The sequence below is a fragment of the Haliotis cracherodii genome, unplaced genomic scaffold (assembly GCF_022045235.1).
Source record: "Haliotis cracherodii isolate W230 unplaced genomic scaffold, xgHalCrac1.p SCAF_7, whole genome shotgun sequence".
In the NCBI taxonomy this organism is placed as follows: domain Eukaryota; kingdom Metazoa; phylum Mollusca; class Gastropoda; order Lepetellida; family Haliotidae; genus Haliotis; species Haliotis cracherodii.
Window position 1 is genome coordinate 26,997,332 of NW_027266330.1, and position 12,979 is coordinate 27,010,310.

Below are 12,979 nucleotides of genomic sequence, written 5' to 3' on the forward strand. Positions count from 1 at the left end.
GGTGAGTCAATGTTATTTCAGCAACAATCGGGCATGAGTGTTTAAAGGAAGTTATTTATCGATAATGATACAAGTCTACAGATCATAGGAAAACCTGAAGGGAGGTGACCCTACGTGATAATTCTACCACTTGTTGTAAACTTTGAGGTAAGTGCTCTTTTCTTTGCCGCTGTTAAAAGTACAAGAGGGAAAACGAAGGTACCTTATATATAGCTTGGTAAAGAGTACTCTTGAAAGCCATGCTTGTATTTGTTTGATTTGGGTTGTTGTTTTGTTTAACGCCGCACTCAGCAATATTACAGCTATATGTCGTCGGTCTGTAAATAATCGAGTCTGGACAAGACAATCCAGTGATTAATATCATGAGCATCGACCCACGTAATTGGGATCGATGACATGCATCAACCAAGTCGGCGAGCCTGACAACCCGATCCCGTTAGTCGCCGCTCACGACCAGCATAGTCGCCTTTTACGGCAAGCATGGGTTGCTGAAGACCTATTCTACCCCGGATCTTCACGGGCCGCCATGCTTGTATCATATGAGTAAGTGAGTTGGATTTAACGCCCATTTGAACAGTATTTCAGTTATATTATAGCGTGTCAGCTTAATGTGGGAGGAAAGGCCGAAGTGATTGATGTGCTTGGTATTTACCATTTTGGTGAAACACGGGTACCCAAGAAACATTGTCACGGGGAATCTGTCAAGAAAGAATTCAAAACACGATCCACAAGCATGTTGTGTTGCATATAACAAAATTTGTGAAATGTAACCCGTCATTATGTTATATTTAGCAATAATGTTTCTTGGCTGTATGAAGTAGCATTAACATTAATACAAAATGTTGCTGTAGCCTTGTCCAAACATAAACATGCCAACAAGAAACGTACATGATTGGGTGGAAAGCACTTATTATTTCTTGCCTACATTTCGTTGCTACATTCCTTGGTACGTGATGGCTAAGGTACAGCTGTGTAAGGTACACTTACGTACGCTAAGCTACTATTTGTGTATTCTCGGGTCAGACCAGGATCAAATCAGGCGGCTAGGGAACATTGAAGACGTCCGCTTCTCACGACTATAGACTATTTATGTATTCACAGCCCTTTGTTCAGTTGTAACCACTCATTCATGAAAATTCGATCGCTCATGTTAGACTGATTCTAAGTGGAGTTCCTATTTGTATACACGACGAAGCCTCTCATACAGAGTGAATCCCAGCTGAACAACTCATCTCAATAACCATGTGGGGCGGTCGGGTAGCCTAGTGGTTAAAGCGTTCGCTCGTCACGCCGAAGACCCAGGTTCGATTCCCGACATGAGTACTATGTGTGAAGCCCATTTCTGGTGTCCCCCGCCGCGATATTGCTTGAATATTGCTAAAAGCGGCGTAAAACCACACTCACTCACTCAATAACCATGTTGTTGTCATTCTATTCTGTTGCCCTGTGCATTCTGGTGCTTGAACAAAACTAACGGGGACCTGTAAGGTTTCATAGCAATGATGAAGTACGAACTGCTTGGCTGATCTATTGATCAGTTTTGTCTATGTTACTTCTAATGGTATGGGGGCGGTCGGGTAGCCTAGTGGTTAAAGCGTTCGCTCGTCACGCCGAAGACCTGGGTTCGATTCCCGACATGGGTACAATGTGTGAAGCCCATTTCTGGTGTCCCCTGCCATGATATTGCTGGAATATTGCTAAAAGCGGCGTAAAACCAAACTCACTCACTCACTCTAATGGTATGATTCAGATGCATGGCAGAATGCCAGATCTGTTCCCTGTCCATGAGAGATCTCACACTACCACAGATTGATTTTGTATAACTATACAGCTTGAACTAAATTCCGGTCCAAAAATCCGATCCGATAATTAAGTCAGTCATGGAATAAAACTATACAGGTAGAAAGAATATCAAAAACATGTTTCTGGTTATTAATATGGCGGAAGGTCTTAACTCGTTGAGGAGAGTTCTCGCGAACACCTGGTGTCATCATAGATTTTCAGTGATCCATTCGTATAATTTTCATCACTATATGCATGTTAAGCCAAGTGAAATCTATTTCTGGATTGTTCTTGTTCTCTGGCATTGACGTTTTTTTTCTTTTGGTCGATTTTTACATACAATTGGAGCACATTTAAGCTTCAGAATTAACAGTTAAGAGACTATGTGCCATTATTTATATGTGTATCATATACGTATCTCACCACGACCAATATGAGGCAAAACGGGGGCTACAATGTGATTGATGAAAACATTCTGCCTGTATACAAGTTTAGAGAATAACCAACGGGCTAAGAGGAATCACGGATTATCTGTCGCGAGTGAATGTCAGGGACTTACAGTCATCATTCACATGGGACGGATAATCAGCTATTCTGATTTGGAACAGGTATTTTTATATATGGCTCATTGACGAGAACATGAAGAAAATGTCAACCCCAAAAGGAAATTTCACTGAAGGAAATCTGTTGTTCAGATGACGTAATGTAATCAATTTGAGACGTAATGAACAATGCATGACGTCATGTCATTTTCCCAACAATGATGCCACCGTCAAATGGCATCAACTGACCAATCAGAAGGGAGTATCGCTAAAATGGAGCTATGCAAATATCAGAAAGTTAATACACACACGATCATTGTATCCTAATGGCTAATATACTTATGTTATCACCTGCAGGTGAAGACATTGCTCCCACATGATGACACCGTGCAGGTGCTTTAAAGATGGCACAGGAAAGTGTCGGTGCTGATCAGATTACATTCAACAGACTTCAAGGTGTGTATACCTAGTAAAGCTCAACATATAAACACAGCACTGAAAAGAAACTGCGTCCTACTTTTCAGTAGACCAGTTGCCCAGATTCGATCACCTTGAGCGCCACAATATAGACATAATATTGCCGAATGCAAATTGGTTCCATGTGGATGAGCACTTTGTGTTACGCTAACCCACACTTCTCTTATAATACCCTGTGCTATGTTGTTCTGTGCCATACACCGTGCTTGTTCAAGGGACATCACACAGGACAAAACACTGACCGCGATTAATCAAGAAGTTCCTGAAGACATAAAATATCGTTTATCAAGCCTAAATTGACCTTATTGTAATATATTTTATATGAAATGTGACCGTCTCGTTCCACAACCAATTTAACTCAAACCCCGTAGGTTATTTTCATTACTTAACTAGAGCTTTCGCTTTAAATGCTCTCTACAGAGTCAAAACCGTCAGTCGGATATATAAGGTTTTCCTACATCGCGCTCGTGCCAATTAAATACTATGTCCGCGTGTAATGGGTCGACTTTGCATGACCATTTCTTGCACAAGTCATGTATTCCCACGATGCCTTTCCGATGTTCACGAATATCCACACCGTTCACGAATAAAAGTGTAAAGTAATAAATAAGTGAGTTCGTCATTTGGGTTTAACGCCGCTTTTCACAGTATTCAAATTATTGTGCTGGCAACCCATCACCATAGGTTTCTGGCGTGCCCCAATTTCGGTGCCCTAGATGACGGGATAACTTGTAATATACACTACAATGCTACGCTAGTCACGTGTGTTTGTAAGATAAATGTTCAGCTCATGACGCTGTTGTTATCACTAACTATATATTATTAATGTTCTAAAATATTTACACTCAGAGGTTTGTGAATACAAACAACGGCAAAGTGTTTCCCCGAGGAACATATAGGATACAAGGACCCACCAGAATCTTGTATCAATGCATATGGTCATTCATATTAATATTTATCTGAACAAAGCATGTACTTAATCTCTCAGATGACATCGATCGATCACCATCAGCTACATCAAATTGGAAGAGGAAGTGATATTACCGAGTTTCCTGTATCATATGCCACATGAGTGCTATTGTCTATTGCGAAGACAGAAAACGGCTGCGTTTGTGCAATGCAGTTGTGCATATGAATGGAAATTTCAGATAAGGGTGAGTGAGTGAGTATAGTTTTACGCCGCTTTAGCAATATTACAGCAATATCGCGGCGGGGGACACCGGTACCATGTGTGCAGTGTTGGTTTAGTATCACGTGTGAAGTACCATGTGTGCAGTGTTGGTTTAGTATCACGTGTGAAGTACCATGTGCGCAGTGTGGTTTTAGTATCACGTGTGAAGTACCATGTGTGCAGTGTGGGTTTAGTATCACGTGTGAAGTACCATGTGTGCAGTGTGGGTTTAGTATCACGTGTGAAGTACCATGAGTGCAGTGTGGGTTTAGTATCACGTGTGAAGTACCATGTGTGCAGTGTGGGTTTAGTATCACGTGTGAAGTACCATGTGTGCAGTGTGGGTTTAGTATCACGTGTGAAGTACCATGTGCGCAGTGTGGTTTTAGTATCACGTGTGAAGTACAATGTGTGCAGTGTGGGTTTAGTATCACGTGTGAAGTACCATGTGTGCAGTGTTGGTTTAGTATCACGTGTGAAGTACCATGTGTGCAGTGTGGGTTTAGTATCACGTGTAAAGTACCATGTGTGCTGTGTGGGTTTAGTATCACGTGTAAAGTACCATGTGTGCTGTACCACGTGTTGCGGACACTATGCGAGGTATATGCGGTAGCGTTGTCGCCCCCACCATGCAAACCCACCAGACCGTACTCTAAAGAGACGCATGCTTCGATGTAAGTCAATAATATAACGCCACCTGCGTCACAAACAAGCCAGCGAATAGTAGAACATACATAATAACATCCCGCGTTAACACACTTGTAGTAAGCAGAGCATAACGAACCATCAACCGTCAACTCGATACTTGCAAACAGTCTGTATTGTTACCCACGTAAAGAATAAGCTCTGCAGACGTGTTAAATAGGTTCGATGTAGTCGGATATTCCCTTTGTTATTACCAGTTTGTATGAGACTCCAGGCACACATCCTGTTGCAGTGTATATTCGCGTATTACGTAATGAATGTTCACTATTAAGTCAATAATTGCATTCAGAGCTGGTTATAACATGTTTTAAATGAGAATTTCATCAACCTTGACGCGTCCTCAAGTTCTCTAGATTCCGCAACTGTTAGCAATATTTCAGCGGTATTCCTGTAAATAATCGAGTCTCGGCCGATTCGAGCAACTACCCTTGATAACCACATGCTCCTCCCTCTAATTCTCACCAGTAAACCTCAAGTGGGGAGGGGAGCGGACTAATACATGTTAGGAACCTACCAGATCACTTGTGTTAGTAAATGTAGAGGAGAGGTGAATTGGGGTTTAACGTCAAAAGTATTGCACTCATATAGCGACGTGCATGTACGTATGCCAGACAGGGTAACAACAAGTACCATGTTTTAACAACTTTTCATATGACGCAGTCGGGATCGAACCCCGGAACTTCCTCTTTCCGGGTGGACGCTCTACCGATAGACCACGGTATCGGTTGGGAAATGTAGAAATCTAGTAGAATAAATGTAAATGAGTCTGTTGCTACAGAGACTTTTGTCAGTATAATAATTTGACTTAATTTGAAAACAAGATTTGGTTTGTTTCTTTTCAATGCCAGTGTCGATATAAAACCACTTACCCTTGTAAAGACAAGGATATAGAACCCTTTTCGTCACGAGGTAAAATGAAATAGAAAAACCTGTATCGAACTTTGTGGTTTCTTCAGTTCATGTTCATTGGTGTATTAATGGGTGATGTCTGGTTTAAATTGTGTACACTGGTGACGAAGCGATCCGTTTACACTCAGGACCTCGTGGTCGTCGGTCGAACACAAGAACTGTTATTCATAACCAAAGGCGTTATTCTACTTTAGCATTCAAAGGCTTTCCACTAAAATGATTCTGTTGATCAATTGGTTTAAAGCGTGACAGGTTTTGAAAACAGGAAATAAAAGAAATGTACAGGAGGTATATATACTGGTAGCTTTCATATAAACTGTTTCCACATTTGCATGAAATTGTAAAGTCACGCGTGCATTTAATCCTAGAATCACCATTTAAATAACGCGAGGGTTCTTGCCTGCATACCCCGTTTAGATTCCAGGGTACTAAACGTTCCCGTAGGTATCCGATGCATATGGTTTCAATCATTATTTGAAAGAGAAGGTCTATTCAGGAGTGAGGTGAGGTGAAATGGGGTTTAACGTCGCGTCCAAGATGTTTGCACTTATATAGCGACGTGCATGTACGTGTGTGTGTTTGTGTGGTTGCTTGTACTAGTCCGGACTGATGCCGATTTATAGTGCTAGCTCACTGAGATACCATGCCGCAGTTTAACATGAATACCCCACCCAGACACAGTATACTGACTCCGAGCCGACCAGTCCTTGTTTTAGCCCCTTAATGCCGAGCGCCAGCCAGGGTAACAACAAATACCATCTTTTAACGTCTTTTGGTATGACGCGGCCGGGTATCGAACCCCAGACCTTCCGCTCTCCGGGCGGACGCTCTACCACTAGACCACGGAGGCGGTCTATTCAGTAGAGCGGGATGCCTGCCCATAATACATTACAACACGATCATACCATAGAGCGAACTATTGAGAAGAAATTTGGAGCGTTCAATGAACGTTAGTTTGGCGCTCAGTTACAATATTGAACCTAGCTGAGTGTTTTCCCTTATACCAACGTCTTCTACTATCAACCACTGGTTTTATGATAATATTTCTTTATGTGCATCCAGGTGTGACAAACCTTTCATTATTACTGTGACGATTACTACATTTAAGCAATTACATCCACATATCTTTTTGAGATTTTTAAATAAAGGCCCCAACAGTAAAATCTGGAACTTTATGTCTACTCTACAAAATTTGAAAGGGGTAGATTTTTTCTGACGATAATCCGAGACAGATCAGATCATTAAACGTGTCGAAACTCTGTAGTAAACGTCGACAAGTATGTCTTAAGAGCAGTTATATGTTCCAAACATCCATCCCAACAAATGATAAAATATCTCATCTTGCTTTTGACTCTCCTTTTCAGGTTCCCAATGTCGACAATGCTTGGCTATAGCTCAAACTGATCCGCGGGATATCCCTTTACCTGAAAGTAGATACTTACCCATTCATGTTGGTGTCACATTGATCAATCCACAAACAGAACAAACCAGTCGAAAGGAACAAATCCAATATCGCGGTGATAACAGGTCGAAGGCTCGAACCAGGTCAAGGGAGTCAAACGGAACAAAGGATCACAGAAAATCAAAAGAGCATCGCGAATCACAAGGTTGCAGCAGTTCAAAGGTTCACAGCAAGACAGGAAACCGCAGCAGGTCAAAAGATCGCGGCAGCGCAAGGGATCGCAGCAGGTCAAAGGATCGCGGCAGGTCAAGGAATCGCAGCAGGTCAAAGGATCGCAGCAGATCAAAGGATCGCAACAGATCAGAAGATCGCGGCAGGTCAAGGAATCGTAGCAGGTCAAAGGATCGCAGCAGGTCAAGGAATCGAAGAAGGTCAAAGGATCGCAGCAGCGCAAGGAATCGCAGCAGATCAAAGGATCGCGGCAGGTCAAGGAATCGCAGCAGAACAAGGAATCGCAGCAGGTCAAAGGATCGCAACAGGTCAGAAGATCGCGGCAGGTCAAGGAATCGTAGCAGGTCAAAGGATCGCAGCAGGGCAAGGAATCGAAGCAGGTCAAAGGATCGCAGCAGCGCAAGGAATCGAAGCAGGTCAAAAGATCGCAGCAGGGCAAGGAATCGCAGCAGGTCAAAATATCGCGGCAACGCAAGGAATCGCAGCAGATCAAGGCAAAGAAACACATCACCAGGGAAGCGCAGTGCAAAGAATCAAAAAGTGTCAAGAAAATGTGAAAGAAACGCATTCATAAGTGAACTTTTGATAAAGATATCGGCACTCCGCAACAGTAGAGGGGGAGCAGTGTTAATACATTTAGCAGGTCTTGCAGAAAATGACAAATGCCTGGACTATTTACATGAACTGATTGATGACAAACTTAATTCTATAATCGAGGACGGAAAGCTTTTTGTTAACGTTTACAAAAAGTGTTGGTTACCTGTTGAAGACACTATCTTCAGAGAATTTGTTGCAGTCATTGTCTTGCCATCTACAACAGTCGTTACTGCAGATTTCAATACAAAGATACCCTTGGATAACAGCATTGAAGATCCCACAAACAGCACAGTGCAGACGTTTCTAAGAGACAAGACAGTGTTTGAGGATAGACGAGCCAGAATAAGAGGCATAACAGGTGAAGATATACAAGAGCGTCGGTGTGTGCAAGTGAAGGGTTTTACACATCAAGATGTCACTCTCAAAGAAGAACTGCTTAGAGACAATAGTAAACTAAGTGACTACATCTGGAAGGAATTAAAATTAGGACAGTACTTAAGCGCGTTTTCAAAAATAGAAGGAGGGGGCTCGTTTTACTTGGGTATTGTTGAAAAGGTAGTTGAACGGGGTTCCTACATGTCCAAAACACTTGAAATTGATGGATTTAAACTTGAGGAGGAACGTCATACAGATTTAATAAACATACTTCTCAAGAACATTGTTGATAAAATGCTGATGCTGTCTTATGACAACACAACTCTTCGCTTACAGTTGAACTCTTCTGAAGTAGATGAATTCCTAAAGATTGCCTTCCATTGCGTTCAAGATAAACCAGGCTTCTACGTTCTAGAAGTTGCAGTTGGAGCAGTGGACGGAATCATGTTTTATGACGAACAAGGGCCTGCGTCATATGAAGTTATCAATCAAAATACATTGAACAGGTTAGATGTCAATGAATGGTACATGCGGCTTATGAAGGAACACTTGTCTGAAATTTGAGAAAAGGTTCGTACGTTTTGTGTATTGTTTGCTTGAGAAAAGACTACATGTGTCCTTTGTGTAACTGCTTGCTTGTTCATTTCCCATGACAAAAATACATGTTAAGGAATGACAATTCTGCTTCATTTGTTTTCCCAAATATACTACTCAAAAGTATCACCCAATTCTTTCATATTGGTAATGTAAATCTGTCATGGCATGAGAGATTAACTTTTGTAGTGTGAAAGAATCAGGTGATCCTTAACTTCTCTTGAGTAGATTACATTTCATACGAGGTCTACGACTTCAAAACTTCTGGTTGTCACAAATTATCATATGGAGATGATGATGATGATGATGATGATGATGTTGCTGATGATGATGGAGGCGATGTCATATTAATCTGTTAAAACGTTGCTCTCGTGTCTTTTTTCAGTGTTCACCATGGCGATGGAAGTTCCAAAGCAAATATTAGACGGTGAGAAAATTGATGTTATTGATTGGTAACACTTGCATATAGCTCTGTGCTGCAGTTCCAAATATACGTCTATTGGTCACATGCACCATCACTTAGATGCTTAATGTTAAAGTCGATAAAAACAATTATCTTGGTAATGTCAACCCAAACTATTTTTGATCTGTTTTCAATCTTCACATCTTTCAGCTACTCCGAATATGGATCACGTCACGGACGTTGTCATCAAATCATTTGACCACCGTCCACCCCAAGTCAAGCAGATAGGCAACAGTCAAGAGAGGATAAAACAGCATGTTTTGATAGAACATCATGAACGTGCAGGTGACTACTGCTTGTATGCCATTTCTTAAATGTGTATCTGCACAAAGGAAACAAATCGTAAGACATTCGATACTTAATAAAGATAATTTTTCTTCAAACATACACACGTACAGTAGTCCCAAGTGGTTATCAAATATATGTAGGGCCGGTCGGGTAGCCTAGTGGTTAAAGCGTTCGCTCGTCACGCCGAAGACCCGGGTTCGATTCCCGACATGGGTACAATGTGTGAAGCCCATTTCTGGTGTCCCCCCGCCGTGATATTGCTGGAATATTGCTTAAAGCGGCGTAAAACCATACTCACTCAATCACTCACTCAAATATATGTAAAAAGTCAACGCCAGGAATAACCAGTCTCGATTATCTTCCAGATTCCAATGGACATGAAAAGCAACATAGCTGTAAACATCATATGAATTATATGAACCAGGTGCTCACCAAAGCGTGTCTAACCCGAATGAAACTATAAGGTTTATGAGCTTTTGTCATCTGAGCAGTAACTACTAGTATTTGGTGCATTGAAACATATGATATGAATATATCATCTGTTGATACAAACATATATACATTTATTTCTTGCCCGTGTAGAGATCACCCGTTTAATAAACATGCATCTGTTTTACACAGTGTTTATTATACCAAAGCGCTTGAATATGTACTGCGGGAACGAGTTTCACGAACAAATATTGAAAACTCCCAACATCTCTCAACATATTCAACGACATTGCGTGTGAAGATGACAGATCACTGAGAGGAGTTTAACTCTTAACAGAATTATTCACGAGTTTCATAAAATTAGTATTGCACGGGAATTGTGCTCGTCAGATACCAGAACTACTGACGAGTTTCATAAAACTTGTATTACACGGGAGCGAGTTTAGTTTTCTAAATGTATGTCAGGGCTACGTATTATCAGGGTATATACTGAGGAAGTCTTTGCCATTTGTACTGAATCAAGCTTTGCGTTTATATACTTAGCACCATGTATCATATAAATAAAATATATTGTGACAGTCCGTTTGATATCCTTCACATTCCAGATCATGTCGCTATATATCCAAGAGTCTTGGACCAAGAGGGGCAACGCCTGTCACTGCTATTAAAACAACGTCTCCATGCATCAAACAGCGTTGGTCTTGCGTACATAGCAAGGAACCTTGCTGTTTCTGCAAACTTTCCTGCGAAGCCTAAGCCTGACAATGTCCTTCTTGACGTTTGTTTGATTACACAGAAGAAGCCAACCTTAATCTTAAGTGTTGTGAAGGACGTAGACACAAATTCCTCAACAGCTAAGCGATATAATCTATCACTAGCTAAAGGTGTGAATGATGCCATACGGAGATTTACTGATCAACAGTTCAGTTCAATGTATGGCCTCATATCTGAGAAGGATCTTTCTGAACAAAGTGCCTTTGATAATGTACTTTCGAACATAAAGAAAGAGGTATCAAGGATTTGTGTAACTGGTTCTCTATCAATGTCTGTTCAGAAATATAACAAAGTCCTTAGTGCATTTCTGAACTACATTGCCATGACTCGTTATGTCATTGGAGCTGCCAATGATGCCTCAACACTATGGCTACTTACACTTGAACAATTTTGCATCCTGACCGAAAATGTCAGCAACAAGGAAGTGTCGGTTTTAGCTGAACCGCATTGCGGGGGCCATGTTCTGCGAAATGAAGTTGCATCTCGACTTGATAAAGGAGGTCCCACAATGCTTATCTTGTACTGCAGAAGTCGACATTTGGAGTTTGCAAGGTTAGATTTATCTTGTAGATGTTCATCGATAACGATACAATATGAGCATACTTATGTCACAACGTCTACTTTACTTGACCAATCGCAGCAATCATGTATTCTGTTTCAGAAGAATGTCAGTTTGCACCCACGTGTTTACCCTGGATGAAGCCATGGAGGAACTGAGAAGAAACAGTTTACCAACAGAAGTTGAAAACGTAGTTACAGAGTGTACGCAGAGTGAAATTGAAAATTTGGGACTTCATCCTAAAAGCATCTGGTATTTTCGCTACAGTGGAGGTTTGTCTTTGACATTCTGTCAGAAATTTAATAGGTTTTAGGAATGGTACATGCGACTGACACATATACAAATGAAACAGGTGTAATTGTCTTTGAAATGCAATTGTTGTAGTGATACAATGGTTAGATATTGTTACATGCTATACAAATGCCTGATATGTTATCAAGAATAAGAATAAATGTTACTGTGTTTTTACAAATATAGGTTCAAACCAGTCACGTAAATCCAATTGCATGGGAAACTAAAAGTTTATACTTATGTTTCATATGTAACAAATGTTATATTTGGGATAACACTTTCTTAGTAAAGCACAGATTTTCGTACTGTTTTGGGTTGGATCCCGCCCACCCACAAGGCTAGAGTGAGGCACCTAATCGCCGCACTCTGGCAGTGTGGGTTCGAATCTCGGACGGGACTCAACCCCCCCCCCCCCCCCCCCCCCCCCCCTTCCCCCAGAATCTGTACCTTACTGAGGAAGTGTTATTCGGAATATAACATTTGTTACATTTGTTACATTTGTTTCAATAGATACGTCTATTCCAAAACATACTGCATGAAATAATTGTGTTATTCAAAGACGAACACGTATACAGTACTTATGACTAAACAAATGAAAAAGTTTGGTAATCATGAATACACTATAAAAGTAGTTTTTCATTTCTATCAAATAATATTTCGCTACGATTATTTTTCTTGGACGACATTTTTCTTATATTACAGCCGAACGTCAAAAACAGATAGCCTACCTCTACCCGGAATTAGACATCCTGGAGCTGGATCATCTGAAGTGTCGTTTACAGACAAGTGTGAGTTCAAATACGAAGGCTAGCTATTGTGCAATGATTAACGTATATCTTGACTAATAGGATAATAATTCCACCAATGATTACGGGAATGTTTGGTGTATATTCTAAGCATGTTCAACGAATACAGAAATATGAGGTTATTTGTCAAAATAAGAAAAAGAAATACATTCAATTTCAGAAGGGCCGTGCAGATCAAATAAAACCCGTGTCAGGAAAAGGTACCAGTATTTGAAGTATTTTGTCTTACGAACCTTGAGTAATGTGATTTCAATATGGCGAAATATTAAATGTACTAAAATACACATTCACCTCAATCATATATTATTATCACGCACAAGGGAACTGACAGTTTGTATTGTTGTTTTTTGGGTTCAAAAATAATATGAAGATGTACGTATGACTGATTTAACATTGATGACCTTCCTCTGCAGTTGATGGATGCGATGACAGTGCTTCTGCCATTACATTAGGAGAGGAGAAAACGCTGGGGCCAATTCTCGATCAGAAAGGAGATATATTCAGATTTTTACAAATGGTAATGGATCTACGAAACTATAAATCAGTTCTTTGCATTCTGATAATGCCTACCATAAGAATAAAAA

General features: G+C 40.7%; 1 protein-coding gene and 2 long non-coding RNA genes across 3 annotated transcripts; all 3 read left to right on the plus strand.

The window, feature by feature from the left end:
• Nucleotides 1-953: 953 nt before the first annotated feature.
• LOC139448769 (circumsporozoite protein-like) lies at nt 954-7,793 on the plus strand. The gene is made up of 2 exons (XM_071230306.1): nt 954-962; nt 7,068-7,793. The coding sequence occupies exons 1-2, from the start codon at nt 954-956 to the stop codon at nt 7,791-7,793; spliced, it is 735 nt and encodes a 244-aa protein (XP_071086407.1).
• A 916-nt stretch (nt 7,794-8,709) lies between these two features.
• LOC139447149 (uncharacterized) lies at nt 8,710-10,762 on the plus strand. Its single transcript, XR_011652010.1, has 4 exons — nt 8,710-8,761; nt 9,171-9,212; nt 9,399-9,533; nt 10,571-10,762. It is a non-coding gene; the product is annotated as an uncharacterized lncRNA (long non-coding RNA).
• A 479-nt stretch (nt 10,763-11,241) lies between these two features.
• Nucleotides 11,242-12,358, plus strand: LOC139447353 (uncharacterized). Its single transcript, XR_011652022.1, has 3 exons — nt 11,242-11,291; nt 11,401-11,570; nt 12,292-12,358. It is a non-coding gene; the product is annotated as an uncharacterized lncRNA (long non-coding RNA).
• The last annotated feature ends 621 nt before the right edge of the window (nt 12,359-12,979 follow it).